We start from the raw sequence: 15,855 nt of genomic DNA, 5'->3' as shown, positions 1-15,855 counted from the left end.
TGTTATTGTTATTTATAATGAAGGATGTACCTGTTGGATGTTGCTTGGAATGACAGATCATCTTTAGAAGTTATCTCCCTTGAGATAGAGGTGAGGTGAGGTGAAATGGGGTTTACATCGCGTCCAAGATTATTGCACTTATATAGCGACGTGCATGCACGTGTGTGTATTTGTGTGGCTGCTTGTACTAGTCCGGACTGATGCCGATTTATAGTGCTAGCACACTGAGATACCATGCCGCAGTTTAACATGAATACCCCACTCAGACACAGTATACTGACTCCGAGCCGACTAGTCCTTGTTTTAGTCTCTTAATCCCGAGCACCAGGTAGGGTAACAACAAGTTTCCATCTTTAAAAGTCTTTTGGTATGCTCTCCAGACGGACGCTCTACCTCCAGACCACGAAGGTGGTCCTTTGAAAGTGTCAGTGGCCATTAAGTTACATAACTTGGAAGAAAGTACTTTTATTTGGACATGAAATATTACAAAAATGGTACAAAATACTATTTAAAGAGTTCAAATATATATAATTTGAGCCCCAATGTATATTGCAATACGATTTTTGTGTCACCCATCCATAAAAGTAGTACAAAATAAAACAATCATAAATGACTGCTTCTGTTTACATTTAATGGACATAGTTGAGCTTCAGTACCCATGTTGAGTGAGTGAATATTGTTTGTCGCCTCAATGAGCAATATTCCAGCTATTTCATTGCTGCTCAAATACTTGATTTATACCACAACCAGTGTCTTGACAGTATCTCCATCTATCACGACACACATCACTGAGGTACAATGACACAGTGTCAACCACATAGCAACGGTTAATGCAGCTATGTCCTCCTGTCACCCAGAGAGATATGGTGACGGCAGCTATGTCCTCCTGTGACCCACAGAGATGTGGTGACGGCAGCTACGTCCTCCTGTGACCTAGAGAGATGTGGTGACGGCAGCAATGTCCTCCTGTGACCTAGAGAGATGTGGTGACGGCAGCAATGTCCTCCTGTGACCCACAGAGATGTGGTGACGGCAGCTACGTCCTCCTGTGACCCACAGAGATATGGTGACGGCAGCTCCGTCCTCCTGTGACCCACAGAGATATGGTGACGGCAACTACATCCTCGTGTCACCCACGGAGATATGGTGACGGCAGCTACGTCCTCGTGTCACCCACATAGATATGGTGACGGCAGCTACGTCCTCGTGTCACCCACAGAGATATGGTGACGGCAGCTACGTCCTCGTGTCACCCACAGAGATATGGTGACAGCAGCTACGTCCTCGTGTCACCCACAGAGATATGGTGACGGCAGCTACGTCCTCCTGTGACCCACAGAGATATGGTGACGGCAGCTACGTCCTGGTGTCACCCACAGAGATATGGTGACGGCAGCTACTTCCTCGTGTCGCCCACAGAGATATGGTGACGGCAGCTACATCCTCGTGTCACCCACAGAGATATGGTGACGGCAGCTACGTCCTCCTGTGACCCACAGAGATATGGTGACGGCAGCTACGTCCTCGTGTCACCCACAGAGATATGGTGACGGCAGCTACGTCCTCGTGTCACCCACAGAGATATGGTGACGGTAGCTACGTCCTCGTGTCACCCACAGAGATATGGTGACGGCAGCAACGTCCTCCTGTGACCCACAGAGATATGGTGACGGCAGCTATAGTTCTCGCTACTTGAAATAGAATCATGAAACATCGCAATGATGAATTAACAAAGATAGCTGCACTTGTGCTAATAAAGTGTAAACAAGCCATTCCGCAGATAAGGAATATTACTTACAGTAATGACAAAATTTGCACAGTGTGCTTTTCAAGAAATATCCATTCTCTTAGCGATAAAAATCATCATTGTGTTTTGGTCACATGGTCAGTGACCCACAGACTTCAGGAACAGCTGGCAGACCCCTTCAGTGAGAATCAACAGACATGAATTGCATCCTTCACGTCTTTATTAGATCAATAGAAGGGCCAAACTGGTCAACTGAGTACATGTAAAGTCTCACACATGCACACATTTAGCAAACTGGACATTTCACATTTTCCTGATGACTAACCAAATGATGTTTATGTATTTCATAGCTATTGCACACAACAGAACCAATTAATGAGATGAATTCATAGAGAGATTGACCAGTTCTTCCAATAATAACCTGGTTCAGCAATCTAATTGCGTAGTAGGGTTGGGACGATACACAACTATGCGATCCGATACATATCCCAATACCTTGTTCACTGTCTGATACGTATCACGATACCTTGTTCATGATTCGATACGTATCACGATACTTGCATGTACTCATATCTGTGGTGTGTAAACCATCTTTTTCACAGACAGGATATTCAAATACCTGGCACACTGACGATTTACAGTTGGCAGTGTCAAGTATGACACAATGGATGAAAATATTTACTTTTTCAATTCTTTATTTTCACAACTAATTAGTAGTGTAACAGCCATTGAAGTAAACATTTAAGGAATGAATCAATATTTTTTACTAAGAACCTGAAAGTCAAGACACCAATATATCCATGTTATTACAAAAGCATGTGCATCACCTCGTCCATCTCACACTCTCTAAAACATTATTTTCCCTTCTGCCCAGCCTTCACTGTAATGTGTTAGCCCTTCATAAAGTCTCGATTTTCCACAGGTTCTGAATCTCTTGATCTATGAGCTATATTTTTGAAATCCCTGCATGGCATTTTCTAAAAAAATGAACTTGGAATATTCAAAAATATCCTGTGACTATGGAGACATACCGGTAGTATTTGCAAGATGATAGGGCAGTCAAAATACTTTTTCTGAGATGGCATTATTCTTAATACGAGGAAGACATACCCAAACGGTCCAAAACATTTCATGGTGAGTCACTGCATCGGATGAAAAGTGTCATTGTCAGAATCAAAGTCTAGTTCCTCCTCTTCCGTCTTCATGCCCCTGTCTTGCAAGTACTTGTACGAGTCTCGGATCTTGTGGACCAGAAACAGGTGCTTCTTGAGAGTGGCCAGGATTTCGAAACAGAGGCCACAGTCAGGACACTGGTTGGCATTGTCAGAGTTGTGCTCCTTGATGTGTTCAGCAAAGTGAACAGCATCCTTCGTGACGACAGGACATTTGGCACAAGTATAATGCAAGTCCCCTTCAACTCGAAGTCTCTTCACAGGTGGGAAGGACGATGGTACGTTAAAGGGACTGTCAGAACTATCAGAGCTAGAGTTCTCAGAAACATAGATAATGTCAGGGCTATCACAGTGGTGCAGCATCCACCTGTGCTTCTCAAGACAATTCCAACTGGCAAAGACCCTTTCACAACGGTCACATGGGAAATAAATCACCTTTGATTTTCTTTTCAACACCCTTACACACCTCATTCTGCCATGTGTTTTATTTCCACCTTTTGTGTATACCTCTCTTACTGTTTCACTGTGGTCAGTATTCTTACCTTCTTCCAGATGAGTCGCATTGCCATCCTTCTCAGGTTGTGTGTGTTGAGGCACTTCAGAGAGATCAAACAGATGAAGACGAAGTTCCTTCAGAGTCGAAAATTCTGTTTCAAAGTTTTTCTCTGCACAGAAAGGACAGATCAAGACTGGAAGATAACCACAGTGACATTCACTGACGTGATTCAATACATGGAACTCTGTCTTACAGGTCAGCCCACAGAAGGGACAGGACAATACACTCGGGCCAGGAGCTGCTCTGTACAAAGGAGGACATGGCATCCCTGTAGACCCAATCTTTATAATCTGCTGCAGTGCTTGATGGGGCTGATCCTGCAGTGTTTGATCAGGCTGATGCTTCAATAAACCAGTAAATCCTGTTCCTGCAGTGAGTATTGCATCACCAGGGCACGCTGTGGTTTCAGACATGGAGCCATCAGTTTGATCCTTGTTCCTTACCAAGACAATCTCTTGTTGAAGTAGAGTGTCCACACTGTTCATAGAAAGAGTCACTGTAGACTCTTGGTGTTGTTTGGCCATGTTGCCTTTATCCTTCATTGTCCTCAGCCTTCTGTAGCCTGTGTGGAACTTCTTCACAAATAATGGGCTATCTTCCAGACTCACCGATTCAGATGGATGTGTGTCCAGTAAGTGCTTCATTAATGCTCTTTCTGAAGACAACTTGGTGCAATATTTCCCCTTTTCTAAGTAAGGGCAGAAGAAATACTTTCCATCATAAATATTCAGGACTTCCACCTGGAGCAAATCCTGAGAGAAATGAATATGATCACACAATTTGTTGTTCACTGGATGCTGGTGTGTTATGTGTGCCTTCAGCTCAGCAACAGGGATGTCTTCTCCACAGTGTCTGCACAAGACACTCTCCTTGCTGACTTCACAAGCTTCAACACTGTGTCCATCAGAGTTAAGACTTGTCACAGATTCTGAAGTTGCTGGTGGGCCATCTTCCGGACTCACAGGTTCAAATGGATTTGAATCCAAAAAGTGATGTACTGATGCTCTTTCTGAAGACAACTTGTTGCAAAGTTTCTCCATATTCTCCTTGCTGACTTCACAAGCTTCAGCACTGTGTCCATCAGAGTTAAGACTTCTGACAGATTCTGAAGTTACTTGTGGTTGCTGGGGTTTGTTAGTGGAAGAACTACCAGCTGCTTCAAGAGGTAGGTCTGGAGTGACAAATGCAATGGGTTCCGGGATGGGTACAGATTCAGCTGGTTGCTGATGGGTATATATGATGGAACAAGAATTATTTCCTGCTGCAGCTGATGGTTTTTGAACAGACGCTAATTTTGGATAGAAGCTTAGATGTGCAGCAGGTTGTTCCGTTGCCTTGGCAATGACTGACGCTGGTAGCTGTTTGTGCTCGCTGGGAGGTGACGCAGAAATCGGTTTGGAAGAAGTAACAACTGATGCAGACAATAGCAGTTGTTCAGATCTGCTGCCAGTATGACCATCAAGGTTTTGTCTTCTGAGAACAATGACAGATGGGGACATCTTGGGTCTGCTGGTGATGGAGGTACCTCCAGCATCACCCTCACACACAGATGGTGCAGGGCTAGACGTGGTGTTTCCCTCTTTCAACATGACGTCTGCTCCTTCCTTAAAGCTTGTGGACACTTCATTGATTGGTTGCAACACAGTTTCAGATTTGCTTGTCTCTGCATCTTTGGGGCGAGCATCCTTCCCTTGTTTTTGTAGCTGTTTTGGAGTGTCATAGTGGCAGGAGGTAACATGGGCATTCCGACTCAGTGCATCTGGGAACTTCAGGTTGCAGAAAGTGCACGAGAAAGTTCTAATTCTCATGTGTGATGAACACATGTGGTCCCACAGACTGTCAAACTCTGAAAAGAGTCTTTCATTGTTATACTGTTTGCAGACTGCACAGCTGAATCTGAACACCACATCTTCCATCTGCAGTCGGAGAAAATGCTTGGTATATTGATGATGTGGTGTGATGGGGACATCAGGCCCACAAATAGGACAGCTGTTAGAAATTCTAGTCCAGATTGGCGCATGTATATTAACGATATGAACCAGAAACTTAAAAATCTCAATCAACTCATCACAATGACAACATGGAATGTAACTCTCACGGCTAAAGTGCAGACATTCTCTGTCGACATGCCTTCTAAATGAGCTCATGTCATTTGTAAATACAAGACCACATTCAGGGCAAGCTGATGGTGTCATGCTCCTGTTACCGGAATGTATTTTATAATGAGCTTGTAGAGAGCAACTTGTTGGGAGCACCATGTTGCAAGTACTGCACCTGATCAGTGGGACTTTCTCATACGAGTGATGAGATATGTGAGCCTTTAAATCATCTTCTGATTCAAATCGGATCATACAACCAAGGCACTTATGACGATTTTGATGGTTTTCTTTCTTCTGCTTCATCATGAGTGGAGCCTTTGAGACATCTTCTGATTCACATCCTAAGTGAACATCTCCCTCGATTTCATTTACAATCACAGGGGTGGCCAAATTCTTTTCAGCAGCAGGTTCACCAATGTCTTTCTCCACAAACGCTTTACTTCTATTTTTATGCTCAGGTTGATATGGATCAGTGTTCATAACCAAATCCATCTTCTGTCTCACTTGGATTATCCCATGGCTGACTGGAATCACAGGTCCAGTTATCTCCCTTGTTACACTCTGGTCTTCTCCAAGGTGACCTTGAGGATAAATCAGAGGGTCTTCTGTCTCCACCTCAGGGAGCAGAGGAGCTATTTTAATTACCTGTTTCCTTGGTTTTCTTTTCTTCTTAACTGGAAGCTTCTGTTCTCCTTCAAGAGGACCTTGAGGTTGACTTTGTGTACAACCCGCTGAAGTATTGTCTTCTTGAGCCAGTGCTTCATCTGCTACATCTATTTCAACAGCCGGCTCCCCATATGACTTCAGTGGAGGCTTAGTTGTGACCGCATTCCCATTCTTAGTTGTGACCGCATTCCCGATCTTAGTTGTGACTGCATTCCCGATCTTAGTTATGATTGCATTCCCGATCTTAGTTGTGACTGCATTCCCAATCTTAGTTGTAACTGTATTCCAGATCTTAGTTGTGACTGCTTTCCTGTTCTTGCTGCTTAATGATGTTGGCCTGTGTTTCCTTTTCCTGTCTAAAATAGCTGGAAGAGTTTTCGGTGAAGGAGCGGAAGAATTCACAGTATTTGTTTTCATTTTTGATGTCTGGTTTGTTTCATTCCAAAGTTTTACATTTTCTTGCCCTTCAAGTTCAAGGTGACCTTGGGGATCTCTTTCAGGATTGACGTCTTTTGCATCAGATTCAGCAGCGTGTTTCCCAATAGTTGAAGTGATAGCCTTTAAGGTTTTTCCCTTGCACGTTTTTGGTCTATCTCCAGCAAGCCACACCTGTTTGACGTGCACTGCCCTGATATGTGCTTGTAGCATGTGTCGGGAGGACAGAACACAGTCACAGTGATTACAAGAGAACTGTTCCACTACCTTGTGACTGACCACTCTGTGATACCACAAGATGTTCTTGGTTTCAAACAGTGTCTCCTCTGCACAGTCAGGACATTTGTATTCAGAGACAGCAGAGTCCTTCACTTCATTCCCATGCTTCTTCACATGTTTTCCTCTTTGACAATCCGTCTCAAGTCTTTCATTACAGACAACACAATTTGTCACAGTGGAATGTTTTGACACAGGGTAATGCTTGCCTTTGTAGTTGCTTCTGAAGCAACACTCTTTACAGTATGGAAAGTTGACAAAGTGGGATTCAAAATGGGCTAAGAATTGAGTAAAGCTCTTCAGCTTATTTCCACACACCCTACACGTGAAGACACTGACTCGGCAGAAGTGAAGACACTCGTTTCTCACATGTCTAAGATACGCATCCCAAGATGTGAAGAAGAACTTGCCACACTCTGGGCACATGAAATACTCATCACCTTGTTCAGGCTGCTTGTGGAGCGTAAGATGGGTGACAAGCGCACACTCGGAAGCTAATACTGCGTGGCACTCCAGGCAACTAAAGTCTGGATTGCAGTCCACATCTTCACCCAAGTGTTTCACCAACATGGCTTTTCCTTCAAACCTTTTCTTGCACACCAAACACACAAGAATCTCACCATGTCTCAAGTGCAATTGTGTTTTCAGTTTTTCAAGGTAGCGGCATGTTCTTACATTACGCTTTCCCCCATATGCTGGTTTGGATGATGAGAAGTGGCTGTCACGACATAACTTCCCGCTGATGCCTCCATGTCTGTGTGAATGCTGAAGTAACTGGCACTTGGACATCAACTGCTGCTTACAGGTTGGACAATAGTACTTGACACTGGCCCCACTGTACAATTCCTGATGCTTCTCAAACTCAGCACGAGAGGAGTACTCCATCTCACATTCTTTACATGGAATTGCCATGTCAGCTGAATCAGAATCACTTGCTTGGTTAAGTTGGATTTCTTGGTCAACAGGGCTCTCCCTTGTCCCGCACGGAGACTCATCCTCAACATTTGATTCAGAATCACCTGACACATCAAATTCTCCACTTTTAACTTGATCCGAGACATTTTGAAAGATGACCCCTGGTTTCAATTGATCATTTCTGGAGCTATTGACATGAAATACAGGTGTAGGATTGGACATAGAACGTAGCGGTGGTGTTGTCAGGGTCCTGTGTCCTCCACCTGCTGCTGCTGCTGCTGCTGCTTCTGACAGTACATCCACTGGTTCCACCTTCACCTGCTCAGTGACACCCTCCATCTGGTCCTCTTCACACTGGTAAGGAACATACACCATTGGTGAATCAACCTGGTATTCTCCAGTATTCCAAGACACAGGTGAATCCGTCTTGTTGTCAAACTTCATGTCTGCGTTATCATTCAAGTAGACAGCAAACTGATCTTCACACTCTGTCCCCCAATGCTCCTCATATACAAGTTTGTTGGCATCAACTGGATCACATTCTTCCTCCTTGATCACAGGCATACCAGTGCTCATCTTCCTCCAACACCCAGGCTCACTGTCTCGTTCCCTCATTGGCTCCTTGGCTCTTTTGTCTAATTGATTTGTATACATACACACTGAAGACTTTCTGATTGATTGTTTTCTTCTCGACTGTTCAACTGGAAGGACTTCCACGATATGTTTATCATGTGTTTCTGAAGGGTGTGCACTTTCTCTGTAATCACTACAATGTGACTCTGCCGCGACTTCATGATCAGTTCGATCAGTATATGGCCCTGTGACATCATCTTCAGTATCCATCTCATTACTACGATGTGTACGTGATCCCCTGGCCTCATCAGGAGCGATCTGTTCCGTCTTGATGACCATATTGCATGTCTTGGACACAGCTGTCTCATCAACTTCCATAGATGTCCGTACTTCACACATCATGACAAACACCAGACTCTGGATATGTCCTGGTCAGGTTACCTTGGCACCACAGTCATCTGTAAAATGAAAATAAACATTTACCATCACAGCTCTGATCTTCCTAGAACTAATCTACATGGTCTATATATCAGGCAAAAAAACACTGGGCTTCAGATAAAGGCTCTTATGGACATATAAGTTGTCTTAATAAAACTAAACAGGTGTTATAAAGATGACTCAAATCGTGTCTCCTGGTGTACAGGAGACATAAGTGTTTTTCATCTGTCTAAAATATGACGGGTGGCTGAAAAGTTCTGAGCCGAACCATGATGGGCTACATTGATGGTGTTGGTTACCAATTACTTTTCATCATAATCCCCTCTGAGGCCCACAAACTTCTGCCAACGATGATGGAGTGCCTGGATCCAATTGGTATAGAAGGCTTCCTCCTGGTGGTGTAAAAAGTCTTTCATGGCAGAAATAACATCATCATTTGCATAATGCTTGCCAGACAATTCTTTCTTCGTGTTTGGGAAGAGGTGGAAATCTGACCAAATCTGGTAAATACGAAGGATGTTCTAATGAGTTCAAAGCCATAGTCATGCATTGCAACTATGCGACTGGAAATTTGTGCTAATGGTCGGACAACACACCTTTTCTGACTTTTCCATGTAGAATTGCTTTGGTATTCTCCTGCAGATGGTTTAACAGATCAGCATAATATTGGCCTTTAATGGTCTGACCATTTGGGAAGTAGTCCATAGGGGTGAAACGATACCGCCATGATACGATACGTATCACGATACTTAGGTCACGATTCGTATCGCTATACGCATATTTACTTCAAATCACATGGAATTTTCTTGAAACGCTAATTACAACACAGATCTGACATCTGCTACATCTGACTAATGAAAACACTGAGGTCATTAAACAGGAAGTTAGTAATGTATTTCAGCAAGTGCATCGTCTAGTATCGATACAGAAAATAATGTATCGTGTATTGTATCATCACATTAAACTCACGATGCACCGATGTATTGTTTCACCCCTAGTAGTCCACCAGTAGGATTCCTCTTGAATTCCAGAATACCAAAGCCATCACCTTGCCAGCTAATGGAACAGACTTTGTCTTCTTCGGAAGAAGAGATGCTACAGAGTCCAAAAGTACTACCCGATACCCACCCCCGTTACCCGACCCTACTAGAGTACAAACTGTAGATCCCAAGAGATAGGTCAAAATGTCCGATTGGGAATAGTTTGACCGTTGCGCTGGCAAAATACTTGTATAAAACCATCTGGTCATGCATACACTGAAGTTGACAGAGGTTTTATCTTTATTCAAACATATAAAGTCGGAAGGAATGGGCGCATAGTCAGAAAGAAATACGAACATTAGTAACTTATAGTATAACCATAGAGTTCCAGATAATTTGTGCCATTAAACAATATATCACCTGACAGTCTCCGTTTGATAGTGGCAGACACACATGACTCATTTGTGGTTAGAAATTGCAAAACATTCAGCTGGGTCTGCTTCAAAATAACGCAATTTCTCACAAGATATGATGACCCTGGAGTAGTTCTGATCTGGGGTCGGAAGCCTTGGAACCCAGTGTGCTGAAACCCTTGTCATGCCCAGTTCCTTCCTCAATGTTCTCAACTCTCTCACGAGAGATGCCTACTGAATTGGACACTTGACGTGGGACAGGTCGTTGATCATACATAATCATATCATGTGTTTTATCAACATTTTCCGTAATGGCGGCAACTGAAGGTCTTCCTGATCGTGGTCATCTTCGAGGCTTTCTTGTTCCCTTCTTGGACTCTGGAAGGAAGGAGCACCATCCCTAAAGTTGAAACCATGTCTGCATGCATGTTAACCCTTTCAGTCGGAGATACTTGATGACAATTTTGTCCATTTTCATCAACAAACAATATCTAGTCACTTTGATGTCGGCAGAAAGATGCTGCCTGGTTGTGTATTCAGTTCCCATACAGCCTGAAGTAAGGTGTATTGTACATGATAAATGGAAACTGTTATTGGGGTGTACAATACATCCTTCATAGTTAGGCTCAAAACCTTCCCGACACCCCTTGTAATGTTATTGCATACTATTCAACACATCATTACAAAACATTTTCCTTCATATATGGGTAAATTTTGAATGATTTTCAATGAGATTCCATAGTCACAAAAGTCAAAGAATGTATATTCCTGCAAAATGAATAGTTATCTGTATACTTTGGTTCATGAATCACTTGGAAAAGAGGGGCCTTCGAAATATTTTTAATACAGCTATTTTGTAAGCAACAACCAAAAAAAGCATTGCAGATTCACTTTCTTGCTGTGGAAAAAATGGAATGTTTGTTTCTGATGGACATGGGATGGATGGTAGAGGGTCGTTGCCAGAACACAAGTTTTGCTGAAAACAGAATATTTTTGTTTTGTTAGTTTGCTGTTGAACGCCACACTCATCAGTTTTCCAGCTACATGACAACAGTCTGTAAATAATCGGGACTGGACCAGACAATCCGGTGATTGATATCATGAGCACTGATCTATGCAATTGGGATATGATGACATGTATCAACAAAGTCAAGGAACATCTTGGGGGTCAGATGAAGACGCTATTGCCAAGGAATGTGTGTCCCCTTTTTAACTTGAACATGCAGTTCTGTTAAAGAGAGACCGCCTCTGTGGTCTAGTGGTAGAGCATCCGCGGAAAGTTCCGGGTTCGATCGTCCTACCAAAAGACGTTAAAAGATGGTACTTGTTGTTACCCTGTCTGGCGCTTGGCATCAAGGGGCGAGTCAGCTCGGAGTCAGTATACTGTGTCTGAGTCAGGTATTCATGTTTAACTGCAGCATGGTATCTCAGTGTGCTATCACTATAAATCAGCATTAGTCCGGACTAGAACATGTGCATGCATGTCGCTATATAAGAGCAATAATATTGGACGCGACGATAAACCCCATTTCACCTCCCCTCAATTTCAAAGAAAAAACATTCCTGCCAACTGCCAATCAGTCACACGTTAAATAAACATGGTCATGCCGAAATCTCATGCTTCAGAAGAAACATTAAAATCAAAGCCATTACAAAAAATTAATTTCTCAACTTTTAAAACATTGTTTGCTAACAATACGTGATAACCTTGCCTACTCTGCTCTGCTTGCCTAATATGAATAGATTTTGGTCTTTTTTACAAACAAATCACAGTGACCATATCGCCACCTTCGTGTAGGGCTTTTACGACATACAACCAATGTAAACAAAGGATAACAACGCAAATGGAAATAGTTTTTTACATTTGAGGATACTTTCTCACTGAAAGTAAAACATTCATGACATGTTCATATTTATCTAAATGTGAATGAATGAATGAGTATGGTTTTATGCCGCTTTTAGCAATATTCCAGCAATATCACGGCGGGGGACACCAGAAATGGGCTTCACACATTGTAACCATGTCGGGAATCGAACCCGGGTCTTCGGCTTGACGAGCTAACGCTTTAACCACTAGGCTACCCGACCGCCCCTATTTAAATGTGAAGACTTGTCAAATACAAATATAAAACATGTAATATCTTGAATTGTTTGATAGGCATTACTTAGAAGTTGACGGATGACAAGGTAGACACAATTTTATGGATAACAACTTCTTTAATACTGTAATGCCCATGTTTTGGTATAGATACTTATACCTGGCTTGACAACGGTATAAGGATCTATACCGAAATGTCGGTATTAAAGAAGTTGTTATCCATAAAATTGTGTCTGCCATGTAATATCTTGAATGGACTGTGTAAGATGTAATGATGTGGCGGAGGTACTAAGCTGGCTGCTAGGACCTCTGAGTAAAAGAGTGTTCTGCAACGTGATTGGCTTCATATGACCATGGCATTTATAATGTAATTTAGGCTTTGATAAACACTGGCTTCTCATCCAATCCAGCTGGCAATTAGTATCGCGCAACTCATCCATACAAATACCACACAAGCTTTCTCATTAATTTGCCTACAACAAAAACATGACCCAAGCCAATTATTCTGAGCAGCTCTTAGGGTGTTGGCTTCCCTGTGCGGAGCTCTATTATTTCTATTATTTGAGAATCAAATCGTTCATGAATTAAAAGGTGTGATGTCACACTTGAAAATGATTTCATGCATGATTTCAAAACACTCTGAACCGTTGGTAACTGGCCCTTCAACCAATGTACTACATCCTTATAATAATTAAAACACAAAGATAAAATAATACAGGTATAGACTTTCATTGATTGACTCGAGTTTCACTTTATAAATTTTCTGTTACTGCTATGTCATGATTTATTTAAGAAAGGGACTTCAGGGACCACAAAGGTGAAATTAAAATAGCCTGGTGCCAATTTTTCATTTTGTAATTGTAAATAACAGTCAAAATCTATCCTAATTTATTTGGTCTCTGCTGCAGATGAACATTTTTTTTATAAAGGTTATTTACATTACTGACTCAACTCAATTTCAACAATCCAATAAATTATCAACGTTTTGATAATAAAATACTTTGTGTACAAAATATATCACAATAATAAAAATGTCTTTCGCAACATTTCATGCTCACTGTAACAACTATTCCCGCGGATAGTCGTCAAGAAAATACAATCACAATTTTTGTTGTTTGGCTTGAACGTTTGAGTTCTTGATCTAAGCCAGTAAATGTCATCAGGCTTGTTTCACTATTTTACCTGATCTTAAGCACAGGCTTTTCAACATAATGTTAAGATTGCAAGGACATCAATTCGGACATTTAGTTCAATGATGATTACGTTCTTCGTCTTTACATTCAAGTCGATCCCGCATTCAAAACATAGTATCTTCTTTAAAACTATTTTCCATTCCTCTAAGCAAATAATACGATATTGGGCTAAAACTCATATTGATAATGGCTTAGGTTTTTACATAATATGTGTATGATCTGAAAACAGAACATTGTACATTTTCGACCTATATTTGTGTGCATAGATACAACGTCATCCAATGAAATCGTACACGTTGACATAATTCACCAGGAAGGCAGGCGCGTATTTGCGTTCAAACTAAGTGGTTACATTTTCCTAACGTTAGGTTCAATACACACCATTTGACTTGTACGAGTTGACGCAGTTTTACCTCAGAATCCGGTACAAACAGTGTTATTGTGTATACTTAGGTTTACTCTGGGTCACTTGCTTTCGCCAACACAACATGTTCTGTTGATAAGACTTGTCACCTAACGCAGTTGAGTAACTTCTCAAAACCACAGGACGAAATCCGCCATTTTTGGCGGGAAACGGGTCAAAGTGGACACTAATCAACATTTCCACCGACAGCCACGTGAAAACGGCCTTATAAATCTTTGTCAAAGATGCATCATGTGGGAAAAGAAAGTCAAAATGGCCACATCGAAAAGTATAAATATATAGCAGATCTAGATTCTGTAACTAGATTCTACATCCTAGTTTTTATTCATTTGCTCTGGGTCTATTTCATTAATCCAAAGATGAATGAAACAATTTTGAACAAGTGGCTGATATTGTTAAATTGCCTTACCCATACTTTTTCCAAGAGTAATTGATACCGCAGAGGTGGTATTCATGGCTTATGATAACCTTGACCTTTCATGACAATAAGCCAGACGATAATCTGATAAATGCCCCGACTCTGTTTTCTTGGTTTTTGAAAGTTGATGCTTTTGTTTAATGCCAGGATTTCAATTAGTTATCTTAATCTCCTCTCTGAGTTATAGGATCTTACTCCATTTAGGAAGCTTTATTTTATTAAAATGGAACATCTTATGGTCTAAAGACCACTTATAGTTGTGTGCCAAGTATTTTGTGAAACCATTTTAAGGGTTCAAGTCGAGAATGGCATTTGAAACATTTATAAAGGGCAAGACTCCCAAGTAATCATATGTAGAGCAATCGTAAAGCTGCTCCAGCAATGTCAAGGTCAAAATCAAAGCGAGGCCATGATCCTGACCAGCAATGCTTATACCTCCAGGCTAACTGCCAAACTACCCCAGAATATGTTCACTTGATTGTGACCGATTACACATAATATCTATACCCCAAGGTATGTGAATTATTGAATTAGCTTTATGATGTTTATTGTCGCCACACTCAAGCTAAATTATGACAAGTCTTTGAATGGCATTTAGAAGTGAATTCACATAAGACAGAGAATATATGGATGTCAACTTCTTTATAATGAGGCACTTCTTTATTACAACCTACACTCCGAAACATAATATGTTCCTCAATATAAAGAAGTTGACATCCACATTAAGGCCACTCATTTTGTATTTTTCATTTCATAGCCAGCTGTCTCTACTGAAAAGCAGCTGGAAAAGAAATAAATGAAACAGAATTTTTTTTATAAAAATTAATATGTCTCCTGCTAGTAGTATTTAGTCCCTCTTATGTACAATGAAAAATGTTATATATAAATTGGATATCTCCAGCACTATCAGTGATTCAAGAGGCCACCTGCAGTTTTAACTCCATGGCAGACTGACTTTCATATAAATAAATAAATGATTGACATAGCTATTTATATTTATTTTGATTTTGACCAACCTTGTATGGAAAAGTTGGAATAAATGTGTGAAACATAAAATTTAAAAGGTGTGGCCTAGTGCCCTCATGTGTACATATTGTGTGAGGCCATTTCTGTTGTTCCCATTTTGTGATATTGCTGGAATATTGCTAAAAGTAGCATAAAACCTCTCACTCACTCCTTCAAATGATGACAGCATGTAAATAATCATCAATCCAGAGATTGTGGCAGTGATCATATATAGTTTTCTTGTAAATATACTTATCTATTTCAGGTTCTTTTATTTCTCTGGCATTATTTTTAAGTTGTTGGTAAAGTAGTTTCTTACCTCAGCATCAATTTTGGGCTTCTGAAAGTAAAAGACGGATGGGTTTGGTCCGTGTTAATGGCTTTCCTTGTTCTACTGTAACCCATACCTTGATTACATCAACTTGTTTTAACTGCACTTTCATCCAT

The 15,855-nt window shown here is 41.3% G+C and overlaps 1 protein-coding gene across 1 annotated transcript; it reads right to left on the bottom strand.

Annotated features, from left to right (window-relative positions):
- Nucleotides 1-2,575: 2,575 nt before the first annotated feature.
- Nucleotides 2,576-8,841, bottom strand: LOC139470290 (uncharacterized). The gene has a single exon (XM_071252653.1). It carries the CDS (start codon nucleotides 8,839-8,841, stop codon nucleotides 2,887-2,889), a length of 5,955 nt encoding a protein of 1,984 aa, XP_071108754.1. The 3' UTR covers nucleotides 2,576-2,886.
- Between the last annotated feature and the right edge of the window lie 7,014 nt (nucleotides 8,842-15,855).

The sequence above is a fragment of the Haliotis cracherodii genome, unplaced genomic scaffold (genome assembly GCF_022045235.1).
Source record: "Haliotis cracherodii isolate W230 unplaced genomic scaffold, xgHalCrac1.p SCAF_1, whole genome shotgun sequence".
Lineage (NCBI taxonomy): Eukaryota > Metazoa > Mollusca > Gastropoda > Lepetellida > Haliotidae > Haliotis > Haliotis cracherodii.
The sequence above is the reverse complement of the archived record's forward strand: the minus strand, read 5'-3'. Positions and strand labels throughout refer to the sequence as shown.